The sequence below is a fragment of the Phyllostomus discolor genome, chromosome X, assembly GCF_004126475.2.
Source record: "Phyllostomus discolor isolate MPI-MPIP mPhyDis1 chromosome X, mPhyDis1.pri.v3, whole genome shotgun sequence".
NCBI classification, from domain to species: domain Eukaryota; kingdom Metazoa; phylum Chordata; class Mammalia; order Chiroptera; family Phyllostomidae; genus Phyllostomus; species Phyllostomus discolor.
Window position 1 is genome coordinate 57,966,579 of NC_050198.1, and position 17,739 is coordinate 57,984,317.

Below are 17,739 nucleotides of genomic sequence, written 5' to 3' on the forward strand. Positions count from 1 at the left end.
AAGAAGAAATAAAACTTATCATAGTATTTGCAGATGATATGCTTATGTATTCAGAAAATTCCAAAGAAGCTATGTATAAAAAATAAAATTATTAAGAGAGATTAGCAAAATCAATATACCAAATCAATATCAAAAGCTCAATTATATTTCTATATAGCATCAGTGAGCATTTAAATGAAATTTAAATGAACATTACATTTACAATAGCATATAAAATGAAATAACAGGTTTCCCCTGTTATCCAAAAGTAAAGAATTCCTATTTTACATTTTCTAAGCCAAAATGGTATAAAGGGAAGCTATTACCACTAATTTGTTTTGAAATTTTTTTAAGCATTCCCAGACACAAAAAATAATCTACCAAATGATAACAATTTGCTTAATTATATCTAGTTTTACACTGAGTTTAACACCCTTACAAGTTTTCTTAGGCTTTTCTAAGGCCTTAGAACACATCTTCTAATGGGTGCACAAATAAACCAAGATAAAGCACAGATGCTCACAGATACAGTTAAACGTTATGAGGGTTGAGGCTCAGATGCTGAGTATAGCTCCTTGGAAGGGGCTTGCTACAAAACAAATACTGAACTCTATTTTCACTTTTCTTCTTTTTTCATAAAACCAAAAATTCTCTTGGTATTTTGGGATTTCTTTCAGTTAGTGAAAACAGATACTAATGTAGGTGTTCCATAAAAGCAAAGGGGTATAACATAAACTCTCAAAAATGGAGGATAACTGTACCTTGAACTAAATTTAATAAAATGTGTAAAACCTTAAGTGAAAGTTATAAAACTTTATTGCCAATACCAAGTGTTTATGAGGATGCAGAGCACTAGGAACTTTTACAACCTGATGGCAAAAGTGGCAGTTAGTACAATTTTGGTAGACTGGTAGTATCTAGTAAAGTTGCAAATACACATTCTCTATAAGCGAGCAATTCCACTCCTACACACATACCCTATGTGTGTGTATGCACACCAGGAGACAAAAAAAGACGCTTATAATAACATTTTTCATAATTGTACCAAACAGGTAACAACCCAAATGTCCATCAGAAATAGAATGGATAATTTATTTTTTTGAAAAAGTTTATATATTGATTGATTTTAGAGGGAGAGGAAGGGAGGGAGAAACATCCATTTGCTGTTCCACTTATTTATGAATTTACTAGTTGATTATTGTATGTGTCCTGACTGGGGATTGAACCTGTAACCTTGGCACATCAGGATGATGTTCTAACCAGCTGAACAAACTACCCAGCCAGGGCAGTAATTTGTTTTGAAAAAATTTAATTGATTTTATTGGGGTGACATTGATTAATAAAATTATATAGATTTTAGGTATACAATTCTACAACACATCATCTGTATATTGTATTGTGTGTTTACCACCCCAAGTCAAGTCTTTTTCCAACACCATTTATCTTCCCTTTACCTTCTCTTACCTCCCCCCACCTGACTTTCCCTCTGGCAATCACCACATTGTTATCTGTATCCATGAGTGTTACATAGGAGCCCTAAACCGGGGAGCTGCTTACGTGTTTGTGGTATTCCAAACAAATTAAAAAACTACCCGGCATACTAGCAGATGTAAACATGCCACTAATTACTCACATTACAGGTGAGTGTACTGGTGGATGGTGATGAATCAGTATAAGAGAGACTGCACCACCCCTTATCTGAGACTTGTTTTAAGGGGTCCCAGATAAAGGAGGCACATGTCCTACACATAACTGAAAACCACATTACCTCAGTGTAAAGAAAAGGTCAAGAGGCAATCACAGGACAGGAAGCCACTTTCAAAAGGCAGTAAAGAGGAAGACCCAATCCATTTCCAAAACAATACACATGCCTTGTGGTCAGTGGCCTTCTGACTAGCCTTCAGTCATGGGAGAGGGAAGGGCCTTGTGTTGACCCCACTATGAGCCTTTCTTTTTTTTCCTTTTCTTAATCCCGTCATCCTTTTCACCCAGCTCTAAACCCCTCCCCTCTGACAACTCTCATTCTGTTCTCAAATTTATAGAACTGGATGCTGTACGTTAAAGCCAAGTCCAGGCCTGCCTCCTTCAGGCATGATATTCCAGTCAAAGTCTTGGTTAACAAAACCACCATTGGAAACTGGACTTAATTGGTGTTATGCATAGAAACTTTATGCCATCTTCAGAGTATCAAATTCTGGAGGAATCAGATAGGGAGAAAAATATAAAGCATGAAGTAAAATCTTTGTCCTTCTAATACCCACCAAAATTGCATCTCCATTCCTTATACCTTCCTATTGTTTCCTTTCTTACTTGATGTGAAGTTTTAACTCTTCCTGGGAAACCTCCATTTTTTCCAGAACAGAAACAAAGCAAAATCCAAGGCAAAGACAGAGTTCCAAAAGAAGAAGGGGGCCCTGGCTGTTGTGGCTTAGTGGATTGAGTGCCAGCCTACAAACCAAAGGGTCACCAGTTCGATTCCTGATCAGGGCACATGCCTAGGTTGTGGGCCAGGTAGCCAGTTGGGGGTGTGTGAGAGGCAACCACATACTGCTGTTTCCCTCTCTCCCTCTCTTCCCCTTTCTCTAGAAATAAATAAATAAAATCTTAAAAAAGACGAAGGGGGACTGGAACTAGCCTTACAATCTTGTCTCATTTCCCACCAGTCCCAATAAATACTCACATAGACTGACAGACATAGGTAGGCCTAGCAGGAATGGAAAATCACCAGACAGGAAAGCTGTACCATGGGAAACTGTAGCCTGTGAAATGCCTGCCTGGGAAACTGCCTGCAGACCCTACCTAGGACAAACAGATGCCCAGCTAAGATTAGGGTCTGGGGTCCGCCTACCTGGCATAAGGGGATTCAGCTTTAACTTGAGCATGACAAGATGTATCAAGAACAATGGTCAGCAGAAATGACACCCAGCAACCAGCTCTAGCCAATCAGACTCTGACACCCCAACCAGTTACCCTTCGTGGGTTTTTGCGCTTAAAAACCCTAACCTAAGAACAGCTGAATGAGTCTTAACCTCCCCGGTTGGCTCCCCAACCTCCCTTGGTTGGCCTCACTTTCCCCTGCGAATCCCAACATCCCTAGGGTGGCTCCACTTTCCCTCTTATTCCCCGCTAATAAACCCTGCTCCTTAGCTCGCTGCATCAGTCTGGTTTCTTGAGTGACTCCAGCCTAACACAGACAATCTTTCTCAGCTGCCAAATGGCCCAAAGTTCCAATGGTAGGGGCATTCTCTCACCTACCAGTATGTCTACTGGTTTCTTGGAAGAGACATGACCTTTCGCCATCTGGTCTCATGACAGAGATGCTTTTTTACTCCAAGCCAGATTCTACTGGCACCAAATGACACTTCCTACATCCCAAATGGCAAAGGCATTCTCTCCAACTGGCTTCATAGATGACCTTGGCTAGATACCAATGGCAAAAAAAATCAGAGACAGAGGATTCCTGATGTGCCCCAAACAGTAAAGTTCAACTCACATTCCCATGAAATCAGAAAACAAGCAAAGAAACCAAGCAAGCAAAGAATAATCATACCCAAGACTTAGGTTTTCTTTTCTCCAAATTTAAAACTTTTATAACATTTCTATATACTTTTACTCATTCAGATTTAGCCACAACTCACTTTCAATTCTTGTTCTTTTGCACACTGGAAAGGACCATACTGAAACTGTCTATATGGCAGCTAAAAGTTCCTAGATTTACAAGCACATTAATAAAAGAAACATTGTCACTCTATGTTGGGGGTCACTGTCCTTTTCTGGAAGAGGAATATCAAATTTCCTTCTGGAGTGCAGGTCCAGCTTTCCCTTTCAGCACTGAACACAGCAGCTGGGTCTGCGTTCTCCTCAGATGGTGCCCATTTTATCCATGTGTGTTGGTTGGATCAAGGGCTTGATTCCCATCAGCTTTAGGGAAGAATGTGTTGTCAACAGGACAACATAGGGACCAGTCCATTGTTAGGCCAGCTGATGTTCAGGACCTAGATTCTTCCAGGTGTTTTGTTTGTCTTTGGGTGTGGTTAGCACAAATGACACTAATTGAATTCCCTGAGTAGGGTGATTTAAGCTCTTTACCCTCTAGTCTGGGAGAAGTATAAACCATTTACTCTTGAGTGTCCTTGGTTTAGTGAAGTTAGGATTTTGCGATTTACTAGATGGCTGTAAACTGCTTGGCCATTTGCAATCTACTTAGTTTCCCTATTCCAATTGTCCCAGTTTACTGCTGCTCTCACATTCATACAACTGATACAATGACATGACTAAATCTCAAAAAATATTTTTCTGACCAAATAATCCAGGCACAAGAGAGCGCATACTGTATGATTCCATTTACACAAAATTCTAGAAAATTCAAACCTAATCTATTCTACTTTTCCTTTTTTTTTTTTTTTTTTTTTTTTTTTTTTTTTTTTTTTTTAGTTTTGGGCACTCCCTTCTCCAATGGCCCTCCTCCTTGCAATAAGCACAAATTGATTCCTCTTGGGCCTCTCCTCCTTCCTTTAGTGTCCTGCTTCCTCCTTTGGCCTCCCCACCCTTCTTCTAAGAACATAATGGCCAGCTTTACCTTCCTTGCTTCCTGGGCATTGTAAATTTTAAGGCTATGTCTACCAGCTCAGAGGGATTCATTCCCAATGCCCCATCTAACTTCTGGAGATTCCTTCTAATATCTGGGGCACTTTGCCCAATGAAAGTCTTATTTACCATCCTCACATTTTCTGATGCCTCTAGGTCAGCATCAGTGTGCTTCCTATAGGCCTAATAGATCCTCTCTAAAGCTTCAGAAGGGTCCTCATCTGGTCTTGGTTGAACAGCCATTATCATATTCAGGATTTCTTGCTTGGGCACCCCTTTCTTAAGTCCTTCCAGTATGCACTTCCTGCAATGTTCCAGGAAGGCTAGGCCCCCAGTATTTAAGTTCCAGTTAGACTCTGTCAAGGGAATTGCTCCAGCTGGGTTGGGGGTCCCATCAGAATTCTCTTGGTGGACACTTGGCCCTCTTTATTAGCCCTATTTATAATCAGCCATCTCTCATCTGCAGTTAACAAGGTGTTAAGGAGAACCTGTATGTCTGCCCAGTTTGGATGATGAGTGGCAAAAATGTAGGTGAAAATATCTGCCATTCTCTGAAGATTATCCATGTATGAGGGGTTGGAATTCTTCCAATTTAGTAAGTTTGAAGTGGAGAACGGAGTATGGGCCCAATAGTAGACAGGGGGCTGGCCTTCCTTATTCACTCCACCTATAGGATATTGCCTCAAAGGGAACTGCCTTGCTCTATACAGGGAGGTTCCCTGGCCAAATTGGGTGTCCTGATGGGTCTTTCAGGGGGAAGCCTATCCCTCATCATACAGGGGTAGAGCTGTTGGATCTGTGGTCTACACTTCAGGGGCACATCATGAAGGGGGTGGTGGCAAATAATCCCCTCCTCCCACCAACCGTGGGACTTTTGGGTTCAGAACATTGATGAGGTTTACCTCCTCATTCTCCTTTTATTCTCGTGTCTTAGTACTGGGAAGAGGTTTGGTGTTTTGTTTTTTTTTAAGAGTTATTTTTTTAATTTTTTATTTATTTAATTATTATTATTATTTTTTTTTAGAGAGGGAAGGGAGGGAGAAAGAGCGCAAGAGAGAAACATCAATGTGTGGTTGCTGGGGGCCGTGGCCTGCAACCCAGGCATGTGCCCTGACTGGGAATTGAACCTGCAACACTTTGGTTCGCAGCCCACACTCAATCCACTGAGCTACGCCAGCCAGGTGGGGAGAGGTTTTAAGACCTCCTCCCTTCTCTCTACCATCAAGAGATTCTTTGTCCCTGGCACAACCCTATTGTACAATGACATATATGCATTGGCATTTCATCCCAGCTGTCTAACCGTTGATGGTACAGTGACTTAGGGAACTATGCACAGGCCACCTTTCCCCATAATCTAAAACATACATAAGCCACACAGTATTACAGTAATAAATCAATACCTCCTTGGATATTGGATAATAGCAGTACATATTCCAGTATGCCAAAATCCTACCCAGTGGGCTCCCTCTAGGAGCCAGCACAGAACTGCCATTATTGGACCAGATGTACAGGCCAAAAGCTATAACCAGAAAAATCCAAGAAACCTGAGAATATATAAACAAAACTGGTATCCAGGACTGCATTATTCCAAAGAGTACTCACAAGCAAATCTGCCAACCACTCTCACAAACTGTTTCCCCACACAATTGCTTCCACAAAGCAGTCTTCACCGGAACCTTGTTTCATGGGCTTTTCCCAGACCCATTTCCTTTTCACCAGCCAAGTGTGTTTAGGTGGCTGACACCTTAAGCTAACATTCAGAAAAATTCCCTGAGACTGGGAAACCCCCCAGTCCTGATGGGGAACTCAGGAGTTGGAAAATTTTAGTTGAAGGTAATAGTTAATAAGCCTAGGAGTTAATGTATATAAAAAGCTATTATTTCAGGAAATGCAGATACAGCCTACCCTGACTCCAAGAGACCACAAGCAATTGACCTTTATGCTCCAGAAGAGACCAGAAGCAATCAAGGTGGTGTCTGAGACAGCCTACCACCCAGGACACAGATAAAGAAAATCACCATCAGTGGATGAAAGAGTGTTAGGGAAATTGCCAGACTTCAGTTTTTATCTGATTAACCTCTTTCATGAATTCTAAATCCCTTACCTACACTTTTTTCCCCTTATAAAAAAAAGCTGTCTTGAAAAAAAATGTAAAATGGTCTATTAGGGTACAAACCCATTGTCTTCTCAGATAGCTGCCCACCAGAATAAAGCACCCATAAAGATTCAATCCCTGCCTCTGCTTATTGGGTCTGGTAGATGACAGGCAGCTCAAATGATGGCCTTTCTGGTTTTGATAAGGGACTCAAGACTTGGAAAATTTTTGTAACAGGGTGCAGCCAAGGGGGAGGGGGGACCCCAAATTTGAAATGGGGTCCAGAACTCAATGTGTTCAGGAAATATTAGGATGTCCTCACCACCACCCCCAGGTGTGGGTTGGGGGAAGGGACAAATGGAGCAGGACAATTGAGAGATGTTTTGTATAGCAACAGCTTTGCAGCTAACCTCTGGTGTGGTCATTTAACATATCTATAACCTTTAACTGGTTACATGGATATGTTAAATAACTGTAGCCATGCTCTGAGCCAGGGGGATGGAAGTAACTTTCCCACCAAGAGGTAACTGGTGGGCAGGTCCCCCGAGTTACAGCACCTGCATGAGAGCTTGGAGAAGATTGGCTCCATAGCATGGGGCCACCCCTGCCCAGATTCATGATGGCAGCCCAGTGAACTTGGAATAATACAGGAATGCTGGCAGGTGTAACAGATTGTAGGAGGAGTCGGAAATGGGGCTGCAGAGGAAGACTGGCACGAGGATTTAAACCCAGACTCAGCAGCCATTGAGAAACAACCACTTGGTCTTTAGCAGAGTGGGGACTCCCGCAGCCTTGTGAGAGAGAATCACCATGCAGCTTTAGCAGAGAACTGCCACTCAGCTTTGGCAGAGTGGCGGCCCCCTTCCTTGCAGCCATTGAGGAGGGGAGAATCACTTGGCTTTGGCAGAGTGGAGACTCCTGCAGCTTTAGAAGGGGGAACCACCACCTGGCTTTAGCAGAGATCCCAGCGACACAGCTGATAGTGCCGGGAACTGAGGGAGGCCTACCAGCCAACACGGATTACTGGGAAGAACCGGGGTCTGCACGAGCCACGGATTTCTATTTCTTTTCCTGATATATGGTACCCCAGACTAGGCAAAGGGGGAAGGAAGGACTGTGTGTGTTTGTGGGTGTTTTAAGGGACTCTGGGATTTTTTTATGAAGACATTAGGTCACTACTTTAAGTCTGTATAGCATTAAATAAATATTTCCTTTCCTTTTCACAAATCTCTGGCATTGAGAGACATCTTTCCTCTGGTGGCGGACATAACAAACCTGGGGGGTTCCTTCTGGTAATAGTATATCATCCCAGGTCCCCCCCTTGTTGCTCTGTAACATTTTAGCTTAAGGTAAAAAGTTGTAAGTCTAGCAAGTAATGTGTATGTTAAGCTTTGGTTTCAGAAACTACAGATAAGGCCCATCCTGGCTCCTGGGGAAAACAGCCGACCTCCTGGGGCACTGGATAGAGATTACCTCCTGGGGACAAGTTGGAGGCATCCGGGCCTTTTGTGTGACCCCTGGCCCCCTCCCCCGCACCCCCCTCCAGCCCTTGGGAACAGCTAACTGCAGAGAACAGGAATGCTGCAGCTTCACTCACCTAATCCTCCTTGAATTTCAAAGCCCTCACTGTACCTTGTTTATCCTCCCCCACCCTCTTATAAAAGATCTAGCCAGGAAAGAGAAGGAAAGATGGTTTGTTAGGGTATGAACCCGCCATCTTCTTGGATCGCCAGCCATCTGAATAAAGCACCCATAAAAGATTCAATTGCTGTCATTGCTTATTGGATTTGGTAGTGACAGGCAGCCCAAAGGCCAGTGTCTTTTCTGGTTACAGTTTCAGTCCCACTCTTGGGGTCGACCAGCCATGACAGGCCTTTATTTCTTTTTTCTGGTCACATTACATGATGGTACTCATTTACTATGCCTCAGTTGGCTTTAGGTGGTTAACTTTTATAGAAAACAAAGGAGCCAATGCCGCTAATCACATAACAGAAGAGGGGTATTTGCAAATGAAAAGGCAAAAGTGGTTGAACCGATTACACTCATCCTTGGAAGATTTAGCATGGATTTTAGGAAGTTACCTTGCAGTAAATGTCCTAAATTCAGGGTGAGGGAGTTTTAGCAAAAAGCAACTCATAGTGGCCTAGGCACATTGCAGGCCTGATTCCCCACGGGAGAATGGAGAACCTATCCGTGGGCATGGGACCTGTGTGTCTCCAAGTGGGACCTGGGCCCACACTGTTGGGAATAAGGAAATTAAGAACTAAATTTCACCTTAGTAAACAAGAACCACATTGTAGCTAAAAAGAAATGATAAAAGAGACAAAGTGCAGTTAAGCAAACATCCTGTGTCTAGCAGATGCTCTCCCCTGGGTAGGCTAGATAAGCAATGCTTTGTAGTTTTAATGAGAAAATAAGAACCTAGCTAGCTAGAGCCAGGAGATTACTAGGTTAATGAACAAACATCCTGCCTTCCTGCCTTATGCAAGAATGCTTGGTTTGAAATTCCCACGCGCGGTCTTTGTAAGCGAATTGCTAACTGCCACGTCTGCTTCTGTATAACGCTTGCTTGCCCGCCCCTATATAAGAACGTAGTTGTAAGCGCTCAGCGCAGCTCTTGTTTGCAGCTCCTTGTGGGCACTGTGTCGCTGGACACTTTGAGAGTTCGCCCCTGAGCAGGTTCAACTTGGCCAATAAAGTAACATCTTTGATACCCTGAAAGTCTCCGATATTTGTTCTCGTGTTTGCTGGATGCTACACACATTATGCAGAATGGTCTCCTATAATTCTTGCCATTTTATTGTTCATAGTTTTGATCTTCTTATTTTTCTTAAATAAGTTCCTTTAACATTTCATATAATAATGTTTTGGTTGTGATGAACTCCTTTAGTTTTTTCTTTCTAGTGTAACTGGAAAAGACACCAAAGTTCAGGCTGCATGTCACTGCTAAATCCGATAAGCATTGACAGCGATTGAATCTTTTATGGGCACTTTATTCAGATGGCCAGCGATCCAAGAAGATGGTGGGTTCATACCCTAACAAACCATCTTCCCTTCTCTTTCCTGGCCAAATCTTTTATAAGGGGGTGAGGGAGGGCAAACAAGGTGTGGTGAGGGCTTTGAGGGCCTAGTCATTGCTCTCTCTTCCCTTCTCCCCTCTCCTCCTCATACAGAAGCTACAACATTCCTGTCCTCTGCAGTTAGCTTTTCCCAAGCAGGGGCAGGGGGGAGGTCACACAAAAGGCCCAGATGCCTCCAACTTGTCCCCAGGAGGTAATCTCTAGCCAGTGCTCCAGGAGGTCAGCTGTTTTCCCCAGGAGCCAGGATGGGCCTTATCTGTAGTTTCTGAAACAAAAGCTTTAACATACACATTACTTGCTAGACTTACAAGTTTTTACCTTAAGCTAAAATTTTCCAAGTATTGAGACCCCTATCAAAACCAGTGTCACAAAGTGAAACAAAATATCTTGTTTGCATCATTTTGGTGAAACAAAAATTTAGACAATGTCAAGTTCACACAACAGACCACATGGAGGAGGGCAGAAAGGGAATGAATCACAGAACAGTTGTCAAAGCATTGTTCTGTACTGAACTCCCAAAGAACTCCAGTGAAAAGAAAGGTGATGGTTAAATGTAGCATCTACTTTATTTATTTTTCCTATTACTCTACCTGGGCCCAGAAAGATTTTATGATAACATAGATTGTTTACCTGAGTAAATCATTTCATGCGGGAGATGGAACATTATTGCACTCTGAGACAGAAGAGGGTACAGACATTTCCCTCACCACCCATCCTTACTTAGGTGCAGGTAAAAGTTGGGGAAGAAATCCCCTGGGAGAATGGCTGGGGAATGTTGGGGGCCCCTGTGGCTCTGGGTGGAGCTACCTCCTGATGGGGGTGGGGGAAGGGTCCCTTTTGGCTCTGGAGACATGGAGGTGACTGCTAGGGCCCCAGGAGTGCCCCAGAAGGATGCAAGGAGTTTTGCTCCAGGTCAGTTCTCAGCTAAAGGGTCCCAGGCAGAAAGGCCCTCCTAGTCTCCTTCTGGCCATGGGGGTGAGGAGGTGAGGCTTAAAGCAAACAGGGAATGCGGGGTGGGGGAGGGGTGATGGCACAGCAGGGGAGGCTGAGCCTCTGTGCCCCTCCACCAAGAGACAGACAGTGTTAGAGTGTGACTTGGGGTGGGGGTTGTATGATGAGTTTGTGGGATCATGGATGGAACTGGAACAAGAAGCCAGAAAAAAGGGCTGATGGGTTGATTCCATAGGGAGGAGCCCTTCAAGGCAGATTCTGGGTGCAGCAGCCCAGGGAAGGCTGTAGTAGGCTTCTTGCAGTGCCTGGCTTCTCCCCCTCCCCCTGGGCCTCAGCCTAGGGTATCCCTTTGTCCCTATTGAGCAGGCCATCAACTGCTAGCGTAATTTGAGCCTCAGAACCTCCCTCGCCTCAGGACCACACAGCCAAGGGTTCTGTGTGAATCCTCTGGGTCCGCAGTTCCTACCAGGCTTCCTGTCAATCTAGATGTTGAGTTCCTAGCCTGGTCATTGCTCTCTCTTCCCTTCTCCCCTCTACTCCTCATACATCTATGCTTTCTTTCCCCCACGCACCATCTCCCACTGCAGCACACCCTGTCCTCTCAGCCCAGCAGAGCCCTTCCTTCCTTCCTGACAAACTCCCTCAGGTTCTCAGATCTGCACTGAGCATTAATTCCTTCTTGAGTACTGCTCCTTCTCTTTAGTATAATGGTTCTGAACCAAGGGCAATTTTGTCTGTCCTCTCCCCGAGATATATGGCAATGTCTGGAGATATTTTTGGTTGTCATGGCTGGGTAGGTCACAATTGGTGCTACTGGCACCCAGCAAGTAGAGGCCAGGATACTGCTAAATATTGTATCATGCAGAGGACAGGCACTAAAATAAAGAATTATCTGGCCTAAATAGCATCAAGGCTGAGAACCTGTGCTCTGTCATGTAGCTACAAGTCTATAGGGTTAGACTTGGAAATTGCTAGCTATGGAGCCTTTTGACACTAAATTTCCAGAAACAGTTCCCCTCTCTGCTCCTTATTCTGGGGAGGGGGGTTGGGTGTTGCCATGAAATAGTTACAACATTGGCAAGAATCTACAGAAAGAAAATAGAGGGAGACTCCCCACTACCCAAATTTTTGCCAATTTTTAGAGAAAGTACAGAACTATAACTTTTGAATGTCTTTCTTCCTCAACAAGATAGTGCTGCTTTTCAGAAAGAGAATAGTAACTTATGATTCTAGCAATTTATCAAATGTGAATTTTCATTTGGTGGAAGTTAAATGCAACATGTTTTGGAGCCTTTCTTCCAATTTTATTTTCTTCGATCTTAAACCTTCTAACCTTCTACTGTGTAGCCAAACACTATAGAGGTAACTCTGTCCAGAAAAACTAAATGTCTTTGTTTTAGTTTTTTCTTAACAGTGTGCTTATTTCTCAGAAACTGGCCCAAAGACTGGCTTGTTTCCTTAAACTGAGCTTTTTGGGGCTCTTTCTAATTAAATAGTGAAAATTCTCACCAACAGATATAACGGTCAGCCTAACCTCTTCCCACCCTCCCCCCCCCCAAACTCTTGCCAGTTTCTTCCATCTGCACCCAGTTGTCTCCAGCATGGGGGAACAGAACCACTCTCCTGGGAATGAGCTTCAGCACTGGACACAATCAGAAACTCCTGGAAAGAAAATCTGGCACTCCCAGGCCTACGCCCTTGGGGCCATTTCCAATTTTATGTCTACTTTTCTGACCTTTCCTATTTACAAGGTTGTGTTCCGGCAACAGATCCATGCTATGGCAGTGTCGGAGGCTCTGCGACAGCTTTGGCATGAAGGGCCCCAGTACTTCTACCGGGGAATCTACCCACCTCTTCTCTCCAAGACGTTGCAAGGGACTCTACTGTTTGGGACTTACGATAGCCTGCTGTGCTCTCTCTCCCCTGATGGTCCACACTCCCTGGGACACCGCTGGGCTGCGGGGCTCATGTCTGGTGTTGTGGAGGCTGTGGCACTCAGCCCCTTTGAAAGAGTACAAAATGTGCTCCAGGATGGTCGCATGCAAGCTCGCTTCCCTACTACCTTCAGCATTCTCAAGGAATTCAACTCATATGGGCTTTGGGGGCGGCTGTCACTAGGCTACTATCGTGGTTTCTGGCCCGTTCTTCTCAGGAACAGCCTGGGGAGTGGTCTGTATTTCTCCTTCAAGGATCCTATCCAGGATGGCTTGGCAAAGCAAGGGCTACCCCACTGGGTTCCTGCCTTGGTGTCTGGGAGTGTCAATGGAACGATCACCTGCTTAGTTCTCTATCCTCTGATTGTGCTGGTTGCCAATATGCAGTCCCATATTGGCTGGCAGAGCATGCCCAGCCTGTGGGCCTCTGCCTGGGACATGTGGGACACTCGGGGCCGAAAGGTGTTCCTGATTTATCGTGGAGGCTCCCTCGTCATCCTAAGGTCCAGTGTAACATGGGGCCTCACTACTGCTACCCATGACTTCCTTCAGTGAGGGGAGGGAAGTCAGAATGGGGTTTTGAAAAGAAAGAGGTGGGGATTGTGTGGGGATGGGGAGAAGTTAGTCTCTCATTCTTCTAGGAGGTGGCCTCAGGGTTTTAGAATGAGAGTTGGGAGGATGGGTTAGGTAAAGGGTTGGGCTGTCCCAGGTATAGGAAAGTCAGTCTGACCATTGGCCAGTATGGCTGGCGTCAGATGTCTATTGTGGGAAGTGGGAGGCAGTTTCGATTAAGCCTCAGGCTATCAAGTAAGTAAGGATAACTGAGTCATGGGCAGTCCAGTGGGTTGGGAAACTGGCCTTACTGGGTCATGAGCAGTCTGTCAGTTTGGGAAACTGGCCTGACCCTTTGATCTACCATAAAAGAAATCATGCTGCCACCAACCTTGCCCTGCTCACAATAGGAACTGATAAAACTGCAAGGAACATGGGACCCTCAGGGACTGAGGCCACAAGTCATTTTTTATCACCCTCTGATCTGAGGCTGAGATGGGGCAGGAGGCCAGGAAGGTCTTTCTGTGTCTCCTCTCTCCAATTAATGTCTTTAGTTCTAAAAAGGTACTTGAACCTTCTAATCCTCGTATTTTTTATATGCCCTGGAATCCAGAGTGCTTTTTATATTTCCCTGGCTATTCCTATTCTTGGATCTGGGTGAAGTTGGCTTGGAATCCTTGGACAGCAGGACATTAGGGTGAGACTTGGGTGGCCTGACCTTCCCAGTACTAGAATCTCAAGTGTAGCTACTTTTTCTGTAACTGGGGAGGAGGCAGAGATGGTAGCATCAGCCTAAAGGACAGTCTTATTGCTGCCACCAGGCTTTATCCAGAAGCAGGAGTAGCAGCAATCTACGGAATCTACCTAGGGAAGGAAGAGCTGCCCTTTCCCAAAATGAACAGGAATGGACCCCCTGAAGTACCCATTTGCCATTTTTGCCTTCACCATCATCCCTTCATTAGATTTCTCTGATTCATTAGAGAAGAAAGCGTTGAGACATTATTAAGTAGTGGATGCAGACTTGATTCTGTGACTTAGGAGACAGGCCAACTGTGATAAGGGAGATATGCATCCCATTTCAGCTTTCCTTTTCCTCATGTCTAAACAAGGTTGATGAAAACTCTACTGCACAGTATGACACTCCTCATTACAGCTTCCATATTTAGTTTTCTTATTTTACCTCTATATTCCTAAAAGTAATATTGTAATGAGGAAAGCAGACTTGTGTGACTGGTAAGTGGGGACGGTAGGAAATAAGACAAGATTCAAAAGTTAGTTCTACTACCACTTCTTCTTTTGGAACTCTGTCTTTGCTTTGCCTTTTGCTTTGCTTCTGTTCTGGAAGGAAATTAAGGTTTCCCAGAAAGAGTTAAAACTTTGCACTATTTGGGAAAGTGAATAAAGGCAAGTATAAGGCATAGAAATGCAATTTTAGTGGATATTTGAAAGACAAGGATTTTCCTTTATGCTTTATATTTTTATCCCTACCTGACCCCTCCAGAATTTGGCATTCTGAAGGAGTGATGACATAAGGTTTCTTTGCATAAAACCAACAAGACCAGTTTCCAATGTTGGTTTTGTCAACCAAGAGTTTGCCTGGAATGTCATGCTTGAAGGAAGCATACCTGTGCTCTGGTTGTTACCAGAAAGCCTTGAGGAACTGGGATTAACTTTTAATGCTAACAAAAGCCTACTGGAAAAAAGGTCTAGTAACTTGGTTGGTTGTGTGGTTCATAGCAATCTTTCCAGAGAAGGACCAAAGGTTGCTTTCCTGAAGGATGGCTAGGAGTAACCTTAAGGCACAATGGAAACTTCAAGGACTTAAAAGAAGCAGGTGCTACATTGGAGATGCTTGGAGCTGAACTGTGACTGGGAATGCTGAATTGCAGACTTCAGCTTCTCTGAAGCCAGAAGGCAGGTGTGTGGCTTAGCCTCTGTGCCTTGAAGACTGGACTAAAGGGTCAATCTTAATGTTTGTTGTATGAGCCCTGGCTGGTGTGGCTCAGTAAATTGATTGCCAGTCTGCAAACCGAAAGGTTGCCAGTTCAATTCCCAGTCAGGGCACATGCCTTGATTGTGGGCTGGGTCCTCAGTTGGGGGCGTGTGAGAGGCAACTGACCCATCAATGTATCTCTCACACATCGATGTTTCTCTCCCTTTCTCTCTCCCTCCCTTGCCCGCTGCCTAATAATAAATAAAATATTTTTTTAAAAATTAAAAAAAATAAATGCTCCTTGTGTGAATTCCAGCAAAACAGACTTAAAAATCATATGTGATCAATTGTTGCTCTTGTTGTGTTTATGCAAACAAACAGGAAAAATTAAAACTGGACTTAATGCAATCCCTTTAATGACAATGAGGGTGATCCTAAGAAGAAAAATCGTGATTCAAGGAAAATCACAATGCTCAGTGGTGGACATTAGACTAGTGCAGCCAGCTGTCTTAAAGTTTGTTTTCATGTGGAAGTTGAAACTGGGTTTGCGACATCATCATAGATGCTCAATTTACAGGCAAAAAGGATCTGTCAAATTGCCACTGTTAAATTTCTGGCAAAGGCCTTGCAACTGGATGTCTTCCCAAAACAGTCTTGTGACAGTGACTGGTTTGTAGGCTGTTATGTGATTTAATGGGTTCTTCTTTCTGTTTTCATAGGGTGTAACTGTGACCTCATTACCTGAGTGATTGGTTACACAATAGAGGCCCTCACTTACGGAGCCCATCTGCATCATCGCCTCCTGAGACTCAACGGTTTGGCTGAACTAAGTGGTTGGTTTGGTGAAGGGTGGGGCAGTCTGTGGCCTTCACTTTAAAAATTGGTTTCTTTTTCTGCCCTAATGGTTTTTACAGAAAGGTCCCAGAGGTCTAAAAGCAGGGGGGATCCTAAAATATTCCCCACAGCCCAAGCTAATATAGTGAGCAAAAGGGTTTTGGACAGGTGTGACATGCCTTGCACACCTTTCTTCAGAAAAGCCACTCGTTTCCTAATGTGGGACATTGTAGAATTTGTCCCTAACTTTGTCATTTAGTGGTTATGGTTTTAATTGTGCCTTCTAACCCTCTTGCCTAATGTGTTGCCTCCAGAATACAACAAGGCTGCCAACTCTTCAGCAGTGCCAATCTTTGGACATTGAGCATGTCACTCCCTAGGAACAGCCAACTGACCTGGACTCTGCAAGGTTCTTCCCCATGTGTGAAGGTCACCCTCTGCTTCACACCCTCAATATTTTAGGGATCTCTGGACCCAGGGGTAGATAGAACTACAGCCATGGCCAGCAAGGAATAGATCCAGAAGATTATTAGACCTTTGCTTATTGTACTTTGTAAGATTACAAAGGGCCCAGAGGTCTAAGACAGGGGAATTGTAATGGGTGAAGAGTGAGGGTCCACTGAAGATAGCAGTGTATTTCCCACAACCATTGATTGGGGGAATGGGGAAGTGGATGATATGGTGTTTAAGATTCATTGCATAACAATGGCAAATTAATAGCCATCACTTTCCTGGAGGGAAGAGGGCTGCCACACAGGGTGAAAGGTGTACATGACTTTAAGAGCATATAGTGACTCTCGACATAGCCAGGGGAGGCAGATGCCCACCCTGGATGCCCGTGTCACAGGGAACTCTTGCCCTGGATAAATATGGCAGCCAAAAGACAGTAAAAGATACCGAGCAACTGGCAAAAATTGAGAAAGCTAATACATTATAGGAGGGGCCAGATATGAGGTAACATAGGAAGCTCTGGGCCAAGTATTTAAATGAGGGCAGGCTGAAAAGGATGTTGGAGAAAGTACACCATAAAGAGGTCTGGATTAAATGAGAGAGACATAGGAGTGCACCACAAGGTTTAGAGAGGGAGAAGGTCAGACTAGGGAAGACCACATCAGAGCTGATGGAACTATGGGGACCTGCCTAACCAAATACAGATTCATTGGAGATGCTTGGAGCTGAACTGTGACTGGGAATGCTGAATTGCAGACCTCAGATTCTCTGAAGGATGTACAGAGAACTCACTCTCTTGGGACTGTGCCTCCCTGGACTACACCATGATCCATTGTAATACAGCACATGTTTTCCAGAACCACAACATGGAGGTGGACAACAGCACACCCCAGATCCTGAAGGAGATAGATGCTGTGAGAAGATGGTGACTCTGAAACCCACAAGTACACATTCGAGGGAGGATAGAGATCTGTTTGCGTGGCTGGCTTAAGAACAGATAAGGATATGGGGAACTTCTGGGCACAGTTTTGGCTTGTAGCCTTTTGGAGAGCAAGGGGAGTTCTCAATCTTATGGGAGAAGAGGGCTCTGAGCAGGAGTGCTCTCAGCCCCTGCCTCCCTGCCCAAAGTTGGAACCCTGCTAATAAAAACCTGTTTCCTTCAGCATTAACTGTTGGATCATGTGTCAAGGCACCATGTGGCCAAGGCCTGGTTTGCTCGGTTACAATATCATACATAGAAGACATTCTGGAACTAGAAGCTACATATATATATATATATATATATATATATATAAGTTCACCACATATATTACTTGGTGAAAAATACACAGCATAGAATAGCAC

At 44.2% G+C, this 17,739-nt stretch overlaps 1 protein-coding gene across 1 annotated transcript; it reads left to right on the top strand.

Annotated features, from left to right (window-relative positions):
• The first annotated feature begins 10,603 nt into the window (after positions 1-10,603).
• Positions 10,604-15,013, top strand: LOC114505045 (solute carrier family 25 member 53-like). The gene has a single exon (XM_036016306.1). It carries the CDS (start codon positions 12,294-12,296, stop codon positions 13,179-13,181), a length of 888 nt encoding a protein of 295 aa, XP_035872199.1. The 5' UTR covers positions 10,604-12,293; the 3' UTR covers positions 13,182-15,013.
• Positions 15,014-17,739: the final 2,726 nt, after the last annotated feature.